At 42.7% G+C, this 20,085-nt stretch overlaps 2 protein-coding genes and 1 long non-coding RNA gene across 4 annotated transcripts in view; 2 read left to right on the top strand and 1 right to left on the bottom strand.

The window, feature by feature from the left end:
* The window catches only part of sspo (SCO-spondin), a 104,017-nt gene extending 93,057 nt beyond the window's left edge, over positions 1 to 10,960 (top strand). The window contains exons 116-118 of the mRNA XM_078162982.1: positions 958 to 1,088; positions 7,065 to 7,215; positions 10,427 to 10,960. Coding sequence (XP_078019108.1) covers positions 958 to 1,088; positions 7,065 to 7,215; positions 10,427 to 10,449 — 305 coding nt within the window. The 3' untranslated portion in view covers positions 10,450 to 10,960. The remainder of the gene's footprint in view (positions 1 to 957; positions 1,089 to 7,064; positions 7,216 to 10,426) is intronic.
* LOC144458966 (uncharacterized) lies at positions 943 to 17,440 on the bottom strand. 2 transcript variants are annotated; one of them, XR_013488294.1, is made up of 4 exons: positions 17,304 to 17,440; positions 1,842 to 1,983; positions 1,507 to 1,588; positions 943 to 1,082 (listed from the first exon to the last, which is right to left on the bottom strand). It is a non-coding gene; the product is annotated as an uncharacterized LOC144458966 (long non-coding RNA). The 2 variants fall into 2 exon arrangements; XR_013488293.1 differs by having other exon boundaries at positions 1,507 to 1,983.
* The window catches only part of kcnh2b (potassium voltage-gated channel, subfamily H (eag-related), member 2b), a 413,129-nt gene continuing 410,045 nt past the window's right edge, over positions 17,002 to 20,085 (top strand). The window contains exon 1 of the mRNA XM_033638617.2: positions 17,002 to 18,225. Within this exon, the coding sequence (XP_033494508.2) occupies positions 18,150 to 18,225 (76 nt within the window). The 5' untranslated portion in view covers positions 17,002 to 18,149. The remainder of the gene's footprint in view (positions 18,226 to 20,085) is intronic.

Raw genomic sequence — 20,085 nt, forward strand, 5'->3', positions numbered from 1 at the left:
AACACATCACAAAATCCACAAGTCAGTGCAGAGACTGTGTTCAAGAATGGCATGTATATCATGGGTATGTTGGGGTGTAAAAAGTAGACATAAGCTAAAAAAATGAGTGAACCTGTGAGCATCAGTGTGCACCAACATTTGTATCAAGGTAGAAGAGATAAGGTGAGGTGTTTTCTCTTTGATTGTGTGTCATACAGCAGCAGCTTCCTGTCTTGTCTCTGTAGCGCCGGCTCCGTTTATATTATATTTTCACTGCTTTTATCATCGATTGTATTTTCAAAGCTTTTATTCTTTATGTTTGTGCTTTTAACTGTTTCCTGCCTGGGGACTGCGCATGAAAATAATCCTGCCTGGCTTGTTTTCAGAAATGTTAATATGCACTCTTCCTATTAAATAAATAGCTAAAATAATTACCTTTGAAATAAGCATGTGATCAAACACAAAAGCTCCACTTTTATTTTGAGTCCCATAACGAGGACTGTCATCTTGAGTCTCCCTGTGGATGCTCGAATGCTAAATAGTAATGCTTTATCATCTGTGGTAACGTTGAAATACTACTCGTAAAACATGCAAATCTCAAACAAACACCCATCACTGCAGCTTCCTTTATTCCATGTCATGACTTCCAAACCACTTCATTGGATTTGAACGTTAAAGTTCATTTCATAGGAGGCTGAAAACCAAGTGCCGCAGTGCCCAATTAGCGAGAGATTACATTACTTAACCTACATTGGGGCTTTAATCTCTCTCCCAGTGGAGGAAATGTCACATGCTGCCAGGGAGCAATGTCACTGTGCTCTCTGGAAGAAACTCTTTGTCTCTTCCCTCCATTTTTATTTCCATGCAAAAATTACAGCTCCTCATAATCTCCTTTTCCTCGCCCTCTGTTTGCCCCCTTCGCTCCGTCCAATCTCACTTTGCCCCTTTGCCTCCTTCCTCTGTGTGTGTCTCCGTCAGGCGAGCCCGTGCCAGAGTGTCGTCGCTACGTGCAGGTCAGGAACATCACCAAGGGAGACTGCCGGCTTGACAACGTCGAGGTCAGCTTCTGTAGGGGACGCTGTCTGTCCAGGACTGATGTCATCCTGGAGGTACGGAGAATACACACACACACAGAAGATAATACGAATAATGATGAGTATCGACCAGCAAGAGTGACAGCTGGCAGCACAATAAAGGTCAATACAGGCAGCAAAGTGGACTTAAAGGGACCAGAAGTGGAACTGGAACAAAATCTGTTGATTAAAATTGTTTGCTAATTGCCAATCAGGGCTGCACAGGCTGTTCAGTTTAAGTATAACACATACATATGCAGACATATTGCAATGTCGGCCTCTTTTTTGCAAGATTCATTTAATTAGGAATGTCTGCCAAACTTAAATTATAAACATGTGAATGCAAAGTGCCAAAGAAAGCTGTCAAACAATTTCCTCCACTTAAATCCTAACAAAGCCACCAACCACTAAAAACATCTCTCACAATATGCAAGAAAATAATCAGGATTATTGCCTTAGCGATCACTGTGCAGCCAAGTAGTCCATCTGTTTTTCTTTCTGAAGCGTGACCCGGCATCAGGGTGTTGAGAGTGTTTCTGCAAAACAAAATGAAGTCGCGTGCAGCTGGTCACACCTTCTATAATGTCACTTCTTCACGGATAAACACAGGCCATGGAGACACTTGGAGGCTACGGCTAACTGTACGTCTCTTTTCTTCTGTGAGTCGTGGTCACAGTTAAACACACAGTTCACATAGATGACATGAAGGCAGGTAAACAAAATACATAATTCAGCAGCTGAGTCCCCAGTGATCTAAATATAGATGTTTTGAACGGGCGTTTGACTCACATGTCGAATCTGTATCTGTTTCTTAACCCTCCTCTTTTCTCTCCTGCCTTCACTCCTTGCCTTTTTCTTCCTTGTAAGACGGCGAGCTCATCACCTCATCACCATGGTGACTTTGTTCTTCCTTGGCATCCATACATCTCCACTGTAAAAATAGAGTCAGTCAGATTAGTAAAAATAAACATCAGCTTAGCCAAATGTGTCATTACCTCCTGTTACTGTGGCAACCAGGGATGGTTACCAGTGACTAGGCAGCGCCGAGAAGTTCCCTTTCCATTGATCAGCGGGGATGAACGCACAAGAGGCACACACACACACTGGACTTTTCAATATGTGTGAAGCGCTAATAATTATTTTACTGAGAGTCTGAAGGTGTTTTTGATTCTGGGCTCCTGCGCCAGGTCCCTTATCTATCATTCTCTGCTACCACCTATTGTACTTTTCCACAGACTCTCCTCCTTGGGTCCTCGCCTGCACTAATTGGACACATGAGCAGGAGCTTCTAAGAAACTGCCTTCTGTCATGCAAAACACCAGAGCTGGGTTTTTGTATTTCAAGAGATACAAAACAGCCAAATGATCACCGTATTCCCAAATCTGTGCTTGTATTGTATTTTAGCTGTCTAGGTCCTTTTAAACTCATTTAATGATATGAATAATGATTTAACTAAGTATTTTCTCCAGTGGCATTGGCCCCCCAGAAGGACAATGCATCATACAACTCTGTGTCCAGAGGAACGTGACCTATTCGGATGGGATTAGTTTAATGTGGAGACGTGGGGTAAAGTAATTATTACCAGGGATTTTAGTCCCGTCCGAACACGCCATGTCTGTAATCATTACGGATAATGTCAGTAAAAATTACGGCGACTTTTACCTGATCCTCTGTAAAAATGTCTGTAAATATTTTGTCACATGATGGAGGCACTTGAGGAAACATTGGGTGTTGTCGGCAGTCGTGATAGTGGACACTGTTCTAATGTCGCATAGCCCGAAGTGGGAGACCAATCAAAAAGGTCTAGAAGAAATCACTTTTCAGAGCCACGAGACTTCAGGCCTAATATAAATCCATATTGCTAATCGTTCTCTACACACAATCCTGATCATGGGCAATATTTCATATTGGGGTAATCATTAATTATTAATGTAGCAGGCACATGCCGACCGGGAGGTGATGCCAGGGCGCAAACAGAGTTCACTCCCGTCTCTGGTAGAATCACAGAGATTTCTTGTCCCATATGAAACGGACATTTATATTACAGACATCCTGTGGTTAGTCTCTATATACAGACTCTACATTCAGTGAATGTAGAGTCTGTAGGCAAACCCCGGAGATCGGAAACGGAAATTCGCCTCCTCCGCCCAAATCAAACCGGAATGCCAAAAAATCGGGGGTCTTCCCCGAGAATGATCCTGTGGTAACCTGACCTTAGTCCACATCCCTGTGTAAAACTAATCCCATCCGAATACTACTTAAGAGCTTAAGGTGTCGACCTGGCCTTAAGATTCCCCTCATCCCAGTCTGATCGAGCATCCGTGAGATGTGCTGCTACCCCTCGTCACAACCCAAAGGACTCAAAGGATCCACCACCAACGCCCTGGTGCCAGACAAGTCTGATCCAAGGACGCCCCACTGTGGATCAAAAGTACCTCTGGGGTACCAGCACGTCCCAAGAATGGTTAATCTCATTGGGATCTGGGGAATCTGGAGGCCAGGTAGTCGACTTGAGTTCCTTGTCACGTTCTTCGGACCATTCCTGAGCAGTTTTTACGGTGCGGCATGGTGCATTGTCCTGCTAGGGGGGCTGTTGCCATGAGGAGGTGTGCTTGGTCTGCAACGGTGTTTGGGTGGGTGGAGTGCATTAAATGGCATCTACATGAATGCTAGGATGAAAGGTTTCCCAGTAGAACGCTATACTTGGACAAAATGATCAGTGTTATTCATTTCACCAGCCAGTGGTTTTAATGTTTTTGCTGATCGGTGTATAACAAAGTGTGTTTTCTTTAGTGTATAAAAATAAGAAAATAAGAATCATCTTCTTGTTACCTTAGAATGAGCCATTTATATCTACTTAGGGAGCGATTCCTTGTCTACAGAGACTACTGAGGTCACTGAGGTCAGGATATTGGTATTTTTCGGAGGTATAAACCTAAAAATAGCTTTACTTTCATCAGGCAAAGATATTATGTCTCCAAGTGAATAAGTGTCTTACTCCTCTGATAACAGTCATTGATTTTGTGGGAATGTGGGATGGTGAAGTGAATGCTCCTGTCATCAATATGCAATCTTTGGTAGACCTGGTGGTTCTTGGCCAGGGTGGTATGTGCGGTACGTCAATAATGTCAGGAAATCCGGCGGCAGACTTTAATGCGATCGATGCGAAGCGAGACTCTACAAGTGAGGTGAAGTGATGTAAAGTAAAATGATCTCGTCTCATCGTTTTACTAGTGGACTGTTTGTAATTCAGTGTTATTTATCCCCAGTCTGACATCATATGATGCAAATTATTACAGGTTGTGCTTGTGCAGTGAATTAACTCTTAGCTGGCTAGAAAAGTGTTTACTTTCTTCATGGACACACTGATGAAAATGAAAAGAGTGAAACCATTTCACCAAACAAAACTCAGCTTTGGGAAGGGAACAGGAGGAGAGACGTACTGTCTTCCCACAGTTCACAGGATTAGCATTATGTTCCCACATAGGTTAAAACTGAGAATTGGTTCTCAACTGATTTTAGCTGGTTAACTAAATAAAGGTAAAAAAGAAAAGATGTGTTTTGGTAATTACATATAAAACTATTGTTTAAGTATATTATTGTACAGCATACATTTTGCTCATGTTTATGTACTGTTTTAATTCAAAAGCAGTTGGCAAACGAAGTTATGGTGTATAATCTACACTAACTGAAACAGTGTGTGGATCATGATTAATGTAACTTAGTAGAAGCACTGATTCACCCAACTTGCTTGCTAACAAGCTACCAAATTTCTTCGAATTTTTCTTCATAACTCAGATGCTTAGGGGAAATATAATGGAGTGAAAGTATACTTTTTATTTAGGAAATGGCATGGAGGAAAAGTGAAAGTTGACAGAAATATAAATACTCCAGTATAGTACAGATACGACTTATTCGTACATGGTTTTAAAGCTAAGGAGACAGAACTCACTCTGCACAGCTCGTCTCAAGGATCAGGTGCTGGTTGGCTGCAGGAACATCTTAGATAAAATCATCATAAAAAATCTACAGATAAACTGTAGAAAATAAACACTTTGTTCCCTCTTAATAAAATTGGTGTTTATTCAGTGTATTTACCAGTTTAAATCCCTGGGTCTGGTTGTTGTGGAGATGAAGAGACGTTAAACAAAACCTCCTGAACAATGAAAACTGAAGGAATCGTAACCAGAAGTCAATGCTTGGTGCACTGGAGGAGTTTCAGCTGGGTATAGTCTGCAATCTTCACTGCTAGATGCCACCAAATTCTACACGTCGTTCTGTCAGAGCTGCACTAATTTGTGTTTTTATATTTACAAATGCCTAAAAGTAGCTGTAGCTCACAGTGGAGAACCCACAGATAATTATCACTGACGCTTCCTCTCAGTTCTTTAAAGCATTTTAGCACCTGTCAGCTCATTGCTTTGACTAAATAATAATAAACTTTATATACATAGCACCTTTCAAAACATTGTTACAAAGTGCTGTACAATAAAACTTAACACATTTAAAACACAAGGAGAATTAAACAAATTAAAATTAAACTAAGATGTCATAAAATGGCACCAAGAAGAAAACTAAAATGAAGATAATAGGAATAAAATCAATAAGACAGCAATAAAACGCCCTGCTAAGATAAACTCAAAGATATGTTTTCCAAAGAATTATGTTAAGCCTCGGGGCCCTGATTGCAGAAAAACTCCACTCTAGTCCAACAGCAACAGGCTGGAGAACATAGTGAAGGAGGAGACCAAACCAGAGCTCAAAGAAGAGTGAATTTTGGATTCATCAGGGGCACAGAAATTATCTCCAAATTAATGCTAACGGTGCTCTGAGTCTGCTGGATGTGTACGTAACCAAACGTTTGCTAACACTTTAACTGTAACAACTTTATATGGTGATAACAAGCACATGATTGCCGATTAGCTGACGCCGCAGTGCTCGCCATTGGCTTGACCCAACGCTGATCTCTCCTCCATCTTGCAGTCGGATCTTTACATTTTTCTGCGCCCCGTCTCTGCCCCCGCCCCCCACCTGCATTCTACTGTAAAATCATTGGCTCTACACGGAACGGTCAGCGTCAAACGGGGTCGAAGTTCAACAAAATTGAACTTTCAGCATTGCGTCAAAACGCCGGTGCAGCCCACAACGCGATGCCAAAGTCGAAAAGTACCCCGATGTCAGCGTTAATGCCAGCTTCCATAGGAAAACAATGGCACAGCGGGCATCAAGAGATTTTTAACGCTGGTCATGTGCAAGCGCCTTTATGATATCAGTCATGATAAGACGTATGATTTTTAATATGACATAGCGATAGTTCAGCTTGTTGACATATTGACGTCATGCTGTGTTGCACGACAACAAGCATGGCTGAAAGCGAAATTACTAGCGACTCCACGTTGGTTCCAAAAAGAGGAGCAGCTTCAGTAGTGTGGAATAAACTGTGGCATCCTGAATGTTTTATGAACAGCCCCGGACTTCTCAGACTCTTTTAGTAACTTAGCGCGCAGAGGGAACTCGTTCAGCGGCTCCTCTGGCAGCAGCACAGCGTCTCTCCTTCTCCTCTGTCTCGTGATTTTATCATAAACCTTTGGTAATGTAAACCTACGTGACGCTCATGGCTCGACTAATACTGAGTAGCCCTGAATACTGAACACTTGAGTCCACACTGTCTCATTCTGTCACTTCATATAAAGTTAAGGGCTTCTAATTTCTCCGACGGCCTCGTCTCTCCTCCTTTATCAATCCTGCCAATACTCTTTCATCTCCTTTAAACTCATCTTCCCTTTTCCTCTGTTCTTTGACATTCCGCCCCCAAGTACTTCTTCCACCTGAAATTCTCTCATATCCTCCCTCACCTCTAATTTCACCGTCTCCTTATCATATTCCAGTCTCCTAATTGGCTCCCTTCACCACATCCCTCTGGCTCTCCCTTTCACCTCTTCTCCTCCTCTTTTGCTTCACTTAGACTCTCCCATCATTTCATCCTCTCTTGTCCTCCCTCCCTCTCCACAGGAGCCCTACCTCCAGTCAGTGTGCGAGTGCTGTAGTTACCGTTTGGACCCTGACAACCCGGTCCGTTTCCTCAGCCTGCAGTGTGAGAGCGGCGAGAGCGAGCCGGTCGTCCTGCCCGTCATACACAGCTGCGAATGCACCAGCTGCCAAGGTGGGGAATAATGAATGTGGCCGAATGGATTTTCATGTTCATCTCTCATGTCAGTGAGAGAACCGCAAGTTTGAATATATGTAAAAATGTTTGCATGTGACACATGTTTAGTCACTCCAGGCTCCCTGCACACACACAGAAATGGCAGGGAGGTGCTGGACATGTTCCAAACAGGGAAAGTCAGGGGCTTTGATTGAAAAATATTTTCTGATGGTGAAATACATGAGAAAATACCTTTCAAATGGCTGCTTTTGCTGCTGATCTGATTCACCCTAAAATCCCAAACACATATTTGTGCTCTTACCTGTAACACTATTTACCAGTCTAGATAGTTTTGGTGTGAGTTGCCAAGTGTTGGAGGTATCATCTGTAGAGAAGACTGCCTTCTCTCCAATATAATGGAACTAGATGGCACTTGGCTTGTGGTGTTCATGGGAGTCAAAAACATTTGAAACACTCAACAGCAATGTTTCTTTGCAGAAATCATGGTCTGGTTTAACTCGGTCTCACTCCAGAGTTGTTGAAATCCAGCGCTTGGACAGTGACTTCCGGTGTCTGACACGGACGGAAAAAGCCTTTAACGTAGCATGATACGTGGCTGGTTGCCTTTATAGTTTAACGGTGGCTAGTGGCGTCGGTGAATGCGGTCAGGAATGCAGGACAGGAACAAAAATTAGGCAAAAGGTGGCAATAGTCCAAGTAGGGCGAGTTGGAGGAGTGGTTGATGGGTCCAACAAACACCGACTTTTATCCGGGAGAGTGCTGTTTGTGTCCCGTAAGATTCTAAAGCCAAACCCTGTTCTTCCTAAACCTAACCACATGAAGGGAAAAAAAGTCAATGTGCAGTGTTGTACGGACGTAGCGTGTGTATTTTGAAAGAGCCTCTATGTAAACTGTAAATTTCCGATGAAAATGGAAGTGTATTTTGAAAACAGACAACGCATACAACAGGCCGAACTTGACACAGTGTCCCAGAACATCAGCGCACCCCGCTTGCACGCCCAAAGTCCAAGACCAAACGTCGATATGTGGCCAGGTCGGAGTGAGAATGTGTTGCCTGGTTATTCAAGATAATTCACACACTTTATTATGAGCAGTTTCATGTAGGAACTATTTTCTTTCTACTGAACTACAACCGCGTGCAGAAGGAAGCGTGCATCTCCTGCTAGCTCATGTAGCACCACTGAGCTAGCTAACATTACAGCTTGGCTGAGAAGGACGGCATTAATGTCTACATCTTGAGCTGTTACGAGCACCTCGTCCATGAGTAGATGCACACTTCCTTCTGCCTCATAATACATTTGGAGGGGGTTGTTTGGTAACACTGAGCACCTCACACTAAAACAGTCTAGAGTGATAAGTAGAACTACAGATAATACACTGCTGCGGTGTGAGTGTTTTTACTGGCTAGCGAAACATCCTGGCGCTGACTATTTACTGGAGTTTACCAGCCTGTCGCTCATGTGGTATTTTAAGATACTTACAAGCATGGCTGTTCTCGGCTTTCAATGTCCGATAGTCCACCATGAACATTTTCGTCATGTCTCGTCTCCGAAAATATAACATAGATTTTGTCTTGTTTTTTATTATCAGGGTCTATTTTTAGCTCATCGACTTGTTTTTGTCATGGAGAAATGGTCATTGACGAAAGATTTTCTTCATAGTTTTCATCAATGCAATTAAGATAAGTTGTAGATGGTAGTTTATAGGTAATTGGGACTATGAATATAGATAAAAGATGATCATTTTATTTCACGATTTTTCTCCTCAACACAAATATGTGGATATGTTTCTTCATCAAATGATAATTTTCCTTTTTTTTTTTTTTTTTTCGAATTAGTTGAGCTTCTCCACAATCTTTCCAGCTCCCTTACAACTGCAGAAATACCCCCGGGGTACACATACCCTTGGCTGGGAATCACTGCATTAGCTGAAAATCAAACAGCTGCAGGTAGAGTTGCCGTAGTAACACTCCTTGTTTAGGGCAAGTTGTCCTGTTACATAATTTAGTGTGTGTTTGGTTGTCAGCAATCCTGGAACCTCAGAGGTCATGTTTTGACAGCTTTAAAGAATTGATAAACCTTCTCTATCTTCTCCACTTGGATTCAGTGATGAAATACACAACATCACTGTCTCTTGTTCACCAGGCTTCAGGTACATGTGGTGTTTTGTTTGCTCGCTGCACACGCCATCATTTAGATCAACAGACATGAGCACCATACCCAGCCAGCTCAAACTGGCACTTTGCTGGTCAGGTTTTGGGAGCACCCATGAAATACACCTGCTGTAACATCACTGCAACCAGTGTGAAAGTTTGCCCCACAGACGGCAGCTCAGTCAGCGGCTCTAACACTCAACCATCATGTCCGTCTCTTCCTCGCTCAATACAATTCCTCAGTCACTTTTCATTAACGCCAGGCTGACACGCGCACACACTTCACTAATCTTCGTGAGACATACGTTTGCCTTCGCCCACCATGAATAATTCAATCAAGGATCCCACCTCTGAAGCAATTATGAGCTAATCCATTCATCAACATGGCTGATTGCGTTAGTTAATTGGATGTAGCCACATACGACACAGAACATCCCCCCTGCTCATATTCCCCTCCCAGCACTACACTGCGGCGGACATCACGTCTGACGGATTCGGTTGTTACGGCGATCAATCTTTGATAGTGTCTGGCGGCTCTGACACACACTCGCGCACACTTACACATATTAACTGCCACTACAATGCCGTCACCTGTGACTGACGCACACTTACTACAGACACAAGACGACCTACATGGAGACATTTGTCAACTGCTGTTGGGATTTTATGTTCATGTGTTTTAAAATGGATTTTAGATGGCATGCTGTACATTTGCAGTAGATTTGATTGAACAGACTTTTGGATACATTTAAAATAAGAAAATTCAGATACCCAAAATACATTAAGTCATGCTGCTCTGACACATTTCTGAATGTTGGTTAAAGAGACCTTGGATCGAACTTTGTAGAAGGGTGTCATCTGGGCCAAGAAGGAACCCATTATATTTCGGAGCAGATCCGAATCACGGGGTGGATACATATATAATGTTTCACTTTTGTTAACACTGCGAGATAGGGCATTTGGCTTGGCGGAGGTCTGCGCTCTGTGAGTGCCCTTCCTGCAGAGGAAGCAGCGAAGTTATGATTCCATCAGTCTCACTGTTTCTTTTCTTCACAGGAGGTGACCTGTCCAGACGCTGAGCAAGTATTTTGAGTGTGTCTGTGAGCTGAGTGTGTGAGTGTGTGTGTGTGAATGAGAGTATGCACTAGAGAGAGCAAGAGCAGCTGAGAGCCAGCTGGGTAATGGATGGAGAATTTTGGGAAGGACGGATCCACGGATGGATGGAGGAGTGGAAAAATCCAGAAGTCCTGGGACCCTGTCGATGTACACATTGTTCTGTAGTCCTTAGTCATCATATGACTGGATGCTACTGCTGATTGTAGAGTTCCTGTTCTGAGACTTTAAGGTTTATTCTTCAGCCTGTACAGCCTGTTTTTCTACTGTATATTTATAGTAACATTAAAGGACCTATGATACAATCCAAGTACGACCTATTATGCTTTTAAATATGTTTCATTTGTATGTTGTAAGAAAATGTTTATGTTCCTGCAGTCTTCTTGAAGTTTACAGTAACTGGTTAGATGTTTTTACATGTTGGAGGTCACAGTACAGTTCCAAAGGACTGGTCAATAAACATTTTCTACATATAAACAACACTGTCGTCTTCTGTCTTTATAAGAATTTTTTTATTTGCATTTATTCCAAAAATATTTAGGCCCTTTTCAGTCAAATACTGTTCAAAAAAACTTTTTGAACAGCAATCCCCTCAATTTCTCCCAACTATGTCTCCTGCTATATAAACCCATTTGGCCGGCAATAGCTGTGGCCCGGAGGCATTATATTTTCCAATTGTTCGTCCATCCGTCCTTATGTACATCCATCAAACTGTACTTCCATCCGTACCTCAAAAACACCTGAGAGAATTTCTTCAAATTTAGCACAAATGTGCTCTTGGACTCAACAACAACCTATTAGACTTGGTCCGTCCGGCTGTCCTTATATACATCCATCAAACGTATGTACATGCTTCCATCCGTCTGTCCCTCCTAAATACCCTATTTCACATGTTACATATCATGACTCCAATATAAGCTGAAGTTAAAGGAGATAGAGGAGATAAACTCACAGGCTTTCTCAGCCCAAACAGCACTGCCACCTTCAACAAACCCAGGCTCCATTTATGTGAGCTCCAAGTAGTGACAGTGCCGATACTACCTTTCCTAGCACATTCACTATACCTTATAGAGATTTCTCCTAGAGAGGGTAAACTCACAGGCTTTCTCAGCACAAACAGGAATTGAAAGGCTGATTGTCCAATTAGTGGACTACCCGCACTTTTCAGAAAAACTACATTTTACGTTTCATCTCATATTTTTCTATCTGAATTTATTCTCTTTCATTTTTTTCTTTCTTGAATATTGTTTTATATTTGATACGCAATCTGGCAGAATATGAAGAATACAGAACAGTCGGTGCAAACGTTTCACTGTCTCCGCTCCATTAACTCACCACTGCCACAATGGACCCATTTCATCTTTCCCACATTTTAAAAGGCACCACAACATCAGATTATTAATGTTTGGATATAAAATCACCCTCAGAACATTACCAAGGGATGCAGAATATAATAACCGGACGTCATTACTGAGAATCCTTCTTTTGATTGTGAAGAAGATGATCACATGTCCTGGCTGAGGCTGCAGCCCCTCACTGACACGATGGAGGGAGAAAATTAAGAGTGTTTTCTGTTTGGAAATGATAACTGTTAGACTGCAGCTAAAAACAATATATTGCATGAAATAGACTGCATTCAACTTGCTGAACATAAAAAGAAAAGGCATCTCAAAGTGTAGCTAATGTAGAGAAATAGGTTTCTCTCAGTTTACTGCTTAAGAAAAATAAAAACTATATAATGATATGACCTCATTTGAAAGCCAAAAAGCTAATTATATAAGTCATTTGTGTAATTTAATGGATGGATTTGCTATATTTTTAATAGTTTTGTGCTTTAATCAGATATATATGATGGATTTTACAATAATATATGTTGATTTTAATTCATTTGTAACTCAAGTGAGTATGTTTTAAATTTCAGCTGCAGAAACTGCATACATGCTTCCATCCGTCTGTCTTCAAATTTAGCACAAACATCCACTTGGACTCTCAACGATAACCTATTAAACTCCGTCAGTCCGTCCATCTGTCTGTCCTTGTATACATCCATCAAATGTATGTATGTACTGTCCGTCCGTCCCTCCCAATCTTGTGAACTTTACATCTCAAGAATGCCTGAGAATTTCTTCAGATTTGGCACAAACGTCCACTTGAACTCACCAATGAACTAATAAGACTTTGGTGGTCAAAGTCAAGGCCAATGTGACTTAATGCCTGTTTCATTTTCATGAACGCTATATATCTTAAGAAAGCCTTGAGGGAATTTCCTCAAATTCGGCACAAACATCCACCTGGACTCAATGATGAATTTATCAGATTCATTCACGCATACCTCCATCCATCCTTATATACATGCATCAAATGTACATCCATACTTCCGTCTGGCCCAATCTTGTGAACTTTACATCTCAAGAACACCTGAGAGAATTTCCTCAAATTTGGCACAAACATCCACTTGAACTCACCCTAATTAGACTTTGGTGGTCAAAGTCATGGCCAATGTGACGTAATGTCTGTTTCATTTTCATGAATGTGATATCTTAAGAAAGCCTTGAGGGAATTTCCTCAAATTCGGCACAAACATCCACCAGGACTCAATGATGAACTGATCAGATTCATGCATCCATCTGTCTTTATAATACATAAATAAAAACATACATACATACTTCTATCCGTCCCAATCTCATGAACCTGATACTTCAAGAACACCTGAGAGGATTTTTTCAAATTTGGCACAAACGTCCACTTGGACTCAACGATGAACTGATCAGATTTTAGTGGACCTTATAAAATGTGTTTCTGTGCCGTAACTCAGAATTCATGTTCTAATTGTGACAAAATTTCACATGTCTAATAGGATAAAAATATTGACATATATGACATTTTATAATCAAAGGGTCCGTCCAGCCGTCTTTACATACATACACCAAACGTACGTACGTACTTCTGTCTGTCACAATCTCATGAACTCGATATTTCAAGAACACCTGAGAGAATTTCCTCAAATTTGGCACAAACATCCACTTGGACTCAACGATGAACTAATTAGGCTCTGGTGGTCAAAGTTAAGGCCAGTGTGACTTAACGTTTGTCTCATCTTCGTGAATGCAATATCTCATGAATGCCTTGAGGGAATTTCCTCAAATTTGGCACAAACATCCACCTGGATTCAACTATGAACTGATCAGATTTTGGTGGACCTTACAAAATGTGTTTCTGTGCCTTAAGTCAAGAATCCATGTGCTAATTATGACCAAATTTCACACAAATGTCTAATAGGATAAAATTATTAAGTGGTGACATGAACTCGATACCTCAAGAACACGAGAGAATTTGGACCAAATTTCTTCAAAAGTACTGTGAATATCCAGCACAAGCTTTTATTTTGAGGTGCCGTTCCCGGCTTTAGAGTGAGTGAATAACAGACAGCTACTGAACAGAGACGGCAAACTACCTCAATGTCATGGCCAAACGCTTAAGTATGATGCTGAATATTTTAAACTGTGTGGACCTTGAAGTAATGACTAAGCAGAAATCTGGACCCTGAGGCTTCACCAGTTGGGAACCACTGAACTAAACTTAATACTAGCAGATGTAAACTATATTTTTCCACAATGAAGGTGTGGGCATTTTCTCTGATTTGTTTTGTGCAGAATAGATAAAATATTTATCCAAATGTTCCCCCGGAAATCTATACTCGTAATATGAAGTGATATTTCTGATGACAGTCAAATTTGCTGCTGAACTGTCTATTCATTAAAGGAAGATGCAGCTTTTATTGGATGTGTCAAAGTGAAGCCTGGAGCTTTTTCACTGCCTTTAGTCAGACACTTATTTATTATTGTGCAAGGTAGAATACATTAAGAACTCCTAATGCAACTACAGTCAACTGTCTCTCTGTCTTTGTGTGTGTACAGTATGTGTTTGTGCAAACACAAAAACAGTTTGCCAGGCTGGGATTTGTTTCATCTGTGACAAGAAACTGTCAGCCCTTTTCTTTTCCTCCTTCCCCTCCTTGTCTCCTCTGTCCTGCCCTCCTTTCTCCCCTCCCTCCTCCCTCTCTCTTTTCCTGACTAAATAAGGGAGTTGAGAGAGGAAGGCTGAGCAGCACGCCTCCACTGGCTCTCAGCTGCTGTAGTAAATGCTGCTGGATGTAATGAGAGCAGGAACTGATGCATTTTTTAATTCATACCAAAGTGTCACTTTTTGATACATTGCTCCGAACGCCTCGTCCAACTGCAAGGCTGCAATTCATCATGTCTAACCAATCATTAAAACACTGATCGCTGGAAAAATGAATGCATTCATGTTGCCGTGCAGGTCATTTTGATAAATGCATGCAGCGAGCAGCGGTGTTGCTTTAGGCCTGCAGTAGACAGAACTGAAAACAAAGAAATGTAACGCAGTCACGGCTTATTACGTCTCTGAGATGGATATAAAAATCTCCTGAAACACCCAAGTTCTTATGGATATAGAGAGAAAACTCTGGGGTAGCAGGAGGCTGTGAGACAAGCAGGGGAGAGCTTTGTCTGCTGCTGCCTTCAAGTGCAGTCAGAAAAGGAAACACTGCCTGTAGCGCATGTCTTTTCAGACCTCACAGCAACTTTTGGATTCATGAAATAATCTAGAATGCTGGTTGCTGATTGAAAATGTTTCTGCACTTGTATAGCACCTGTCTAGTCTTCCGACCACTTACGCTTTTTACACTACAAGCCACATTCACCCACTCACACACTAGTGGCCGAAGCTATGATACAATATACCACCTGCTACTAAGTTTGTAACACACTCACACACTGATAAACAGCCATCAGGAGCAATTTTTCTCTCTGAGCTTCAGGACTAAGAACTAAGACGTCGGTTTTGTCCTGGTTGAGTTGAGTTGAGTAGTGGACGACCCGCACGTTCAAATAAACACAAGAAATTTGTGCTCTAGAGAAAGGATCAGCACTCAGTGTAAAACCTCCTAAGCCCTATGATAAGCTATTATGGCAAGGCTTAACTATACAGACCAGTGAGCAGTGATAACTAGCATGTCTTTGGGGTCATCAGGTGGGAACCTCCTTTCACCAGTGTTTCGTCTAGTTGGTCCCACGACACCTCCAGGAGGCTAGACAGTGATCTCTGGTGTCCCAGAGACACTCCTCTAATGCCAGGTCTCACTGCTCCCCGCACCAACCCAACAACCTCCTTTACCTTACTTACACATGGCTTTCTCAGCCCAAACAGCACTGCCACCTTCAACACACCCAGGCTCCAATTGATGCGAGCTCCAGGTAGAGACAGTGCTGATACTATGTTTCCTAGCACATTCACCATACCCTATTTCACATGCTACATAGCATAACTCCAATATAAACTAAAGTTAAAGGAGATAGAGAAGATAAACTCACAGGCTTTCTCAGCCCAAACAGGGATTGAAAGGCTGATCTTCCGATTAGTGGACAACCCGCACTTTTCAGAAAAACTACATTTTACGTTTCATCTCATATTTTTCTATCTGATTTTTTTGTCTTTTTTGTTTGATATTTGAAATCTGGCAGAATATGAAGAATACAGAACAGTCGGTGCAAACGTTTCACTGTCTCTGCTCCATTAACTCACCACAGCCACAATGGACCCATTTCATCTTTCCCACATTTTAAAAGGCACCACAACATCAGATTATTAATGTTTGGATATAAAATCACCCTCAGAACATTACCAAGGGATGCAGAATATAAATAACCGGACGTCATTACTGAGAATCCTTCTTTTGATTGTGAAGAAGATGATCACATGTCCTGGCTGAGGCTGCAGCCCCTCACTGACACGATGGAGGGAGAAAATTAAGGGTGTTTTCTGTTTGGAAACGATAACTGTTAGACTGCAGCTAAAAACAATATATTGCATGAAATAGATTGCATTCAACTTGCTGAACATAAAAAGAAAAGGCATCTCAAAGTGTAGCTAACGTAGAGAAACAGGTTTCTCTCAGTTTACTGCTTAAGAAAAATAAAAACTAGATGATGATATGACCTCATTTGAAAGCCAAAAAGCTAATTATATAAGTCATTTGTGTAATTTAATGGATGGATTTGCCGTTTTGTGCTTTAATCAGATATATATGATGGATTTTACAATAATATATGTTGATTTTAATTCATTTGTAACTCAAGTGAGTGTTTTAAATTTCAGCTGCAGAAACTGCATTCCTCACAAATACTAGACATCACAGTCTTCTGACTAATATTCCACGTGCGCTCCAGCCTGCACCACAATATCCGACAGTCCCTAAATGCACCATCCCCAGCATGACGGAAGGGGGGAACCCCGGCGGTGTGACGTAGCAGAGCAGCCTGAGCGGTGAATCCCCATCCAGCCCTGAAACACAATGAAGCAGCATCACAACCTCCTCGGCGCGTTTACATGAGAGCCGCTGATCCAGAGACGCTTTGGTGCATCAGTGCAGGTAAATGCTGCTCAAAGTGCAGGATACAATGGGCGCAGACAGCAGGGCGTGTGTGTGTGTGTGTGTGTGTGTGTGTGTGTGTGTGTGTGTGTGTGTGTGTGTGTGTGTGTGTATCCCATACAGGAAGTCATGTGATGCAGCCTAAAGCCGAACACCTGTTAACAGCAGCAGTCAGAGCAGGTGTGTGATAAGCACAAAGCATGTTCCTCTTTATCTGATATTACTGCGCCGTGAACGCCTCACCCGCAGCTGAGTTTACCCTCAGTGTCCTCTTTAGGCCAGTTTTTCCTAATTTCATCAAATTAATAATCGGTAATAATTTTTAATGTTGATGCTGGAAGCGGTTTTGTACCAAGTAAGAGTCCTTACTGTCTCACTTTGGGGACCTCAGGTGTAGTACAAAGTGTTCCTCGCGGGCATGGGGAGATTTTGGGCAGCTGAGAGCGCATCCACTCCTTCACTATAAAGTGTAGATGAGCAAAGGGTTAAAAGAGGCGCAGCTAGACGCCGGTGGAGCTGAAGTCATCCGGCAGAGCGCACAGCGAGGAGGAGGAGAGACACAGAGAACACCTCCAAAAACACACATCTAGGACGACTCGAGCTGCGGATCTGCGTTCTGCTCCTTTTCCGTTAACCATCATTGTGTTCCTTCTCTCTCCCAGTCCGGCACAGACATCCAGAGGCGCAGAGAGGAGGTGGAATGAGAACCAAATAAAAAAAAAAAAAAGCAAACGCGCAGCCCAGCGCCCCAACTATGGCTCCAACGACGCTCGTCGGGAAGCTCGCCCAGCCTGCCTCACAGGAGCGGGCTGTAGTGCAGGATGAGAGGTCTGCTGCGCTCCGCCGAGTGTGAGACCAGGAGGAAATATCACCTGACAGGCGGCCCTCCCCTCGGGGGACAGAAACAGACACCCTCGCTCCTCTCAACCTGGAAACTGGAGGCTGGAAACGGCCCAGATCTGCCGTGCGTACAGTGCGCCTCCTTTCCAGAACTCTCCTGTGCTCACTTTCTCCTGGAGAGCAGCGAGGAGCAGCAGCAGCGTCTCTGAGCAACTTGGGGGAAACTTTGGCCCCCGGATTACCTGTCAGTGCTGAGTGTCCATGCGGGGAGCGCAGTGAGCATCGTGCGCTCTGCTGCTGCTGCTGCTGGAAACGGTGAGACATCAATAAAAGTCCCGCAAAGTCTCGCAAAGTCCAGGGGCCACCGCAGCGAAGATGCCGGTCCGGAGGGGCCATGTGGCTCCGCAGAACACCTTCCTGGACACCATCATCAGGAAATTCGACAGTCAATGTAAGACCATTGTTTTCTTACCTCTGTCATTAAAACCCACTTTTAATAATTGACTTGTTGACTCAAAAGCTGCAGGAAAATGGCATCCTGATGATGTTGGCGCTCAGTTGACATTTTGTTTTGCAGAGATGGCCTCGATAATGATGTTTGCTGATGAATGGGTAATAGGTGGTGCAGTGATGCTACAGCAGCTGAGGTTGGAAGATGTGTGATAAGTGAGCAACGTAAGAGCAGAAAAATGTGGCTTTTCATTTTAAAACACACCATAATATGAGTGATTATTCAATTAAACTGACTTTTAATTTACCATTACGTTAATTTCTGATCCAACATCTGTAGATTTAAAGTGCTCAAGTCTTTTATTTGTGGATCTGAACCCTGTCATTCATGTCTGATTCTTGTCCTGGGCCATATTCAAAGGCTACACAGCACCAGACTATTAAAAAATCTGATTACTTTTGTTTCTGTACATCCCTTTGTGCTCTAACACCACACTCTAAGTGTCTCACGCTGCTGCTGCCATGACTGATTTTGCCAGAAAAAGCAATCTGCAGAAAAAAAAAGAGTCACATTCAGGTGCGTCAGGTGAGATGGGATCTATTATCTTTGATCACGTCCAGCATACACACACCTCACAGACATAAAGCTATTACATGCTTTGTTTTGTTTGCCTTCAAAGACAGAAACAAACATCAGTATCCTCTCAATTAATCTGCACTAAGTTATAAGCAAAAACAAACAATGTGTCCGAGCTGCTAAATCTTTCATGGAGCCCAGGGGCCATGCAATTTGAAGCTGTCTATATTTCAGAATACACAGGCTCCATCCGTCCTCGCCTCCCTGCGGCTGTGTTATCTTTGATGCAAATCATTCATGTTTTTTTTCCATCTCTGAACGTGTGACCAGACTTCAAACGTGCCTCAGCAGCCACAGCGGCACGTCTCCTGCGGAAATTCACCTCAGGGCTGACGATGAGGATGGTGATGGTGATGGTGTGAGGGAAAGTGGACGATGTGTACGTAGCAGCTCAGGCTTCGACAGCCGAGAGACATTTATATGTAGTGTTTAAAGAATCTGAGTGTTAATTGCTCCCATCAGGAGCAGATAAGACTGAACTCTTCAGGTCCTAAAAGCTTAAAAATATGCTGCCTGCCTTCCTCCACTCACCATCTGCTTTTGCAAGTGATGTCTTGCTGCGTTTGTGACACCCAAGAGTCACAGAAGCAGCCGAGCTTCAAAGGTGAAGGGGTGGATTTGGTGCAAAAACACCCCCTTTTTTTTCCTGACACAGAGGCGCTGAACACGACTCCACACAAGTGCAGTCAAGTTGAATAACTGACGTGGAGTTGGGTAATTGACATTAATCCTGCTGTACTTATTTTCCCCATCCTGATAAGCGTGGATAGCTCTGCAAAGGTGAACATATTCCCGTGCTCAGTGAAACGCCGCCGATTCGTTCCACTGAGTTCATATCTTAAATGCGTCTGTACAGCAGATTTGCATTGGTTCGGCGTGTGGCAGGAAGCTTCTGTGTGTGGTGGATGTTTATTTATGAGCGGAGCGCCTCAGTGTTGCAGGGGATCGTAACCCACAACTGAGAGGCAGAGAACCTCACACCAGTGCTCTCCAAATGTTTTCCCATTGACTCATATCTTCAGAATAATTGTCGATTGATTGTTGCGGGCTTTTAGTCGGGCTAACCAAGCGTGCCGATGATGGTGATGACACGCCGGCTAATGGCTGTGGGTAATGAACTAATGGACAAGGAGGAGGAGTGTCAATGGACACCAGCAGCTGTTTAGACACCAGAGCTGTTGCCAGAAATTTAAACAAAGGAAATCTGTCTTCTAGAAGGCAAAC

Source organism: Epinephelus lanceolatus, chromosome 20 (genome assembly GCF_041903045.1).
Source record: "Epinephelus lanceolatus isolate andai-2023 chromosome 20, ASM4190304v1, whole genome shotgun sequence".
NCBI lineage: Eukaryota > Metazoa > Chordata > Actinopteri > Perciformes > Serranidae > Epinephelus > Epinephelus lanceolatus.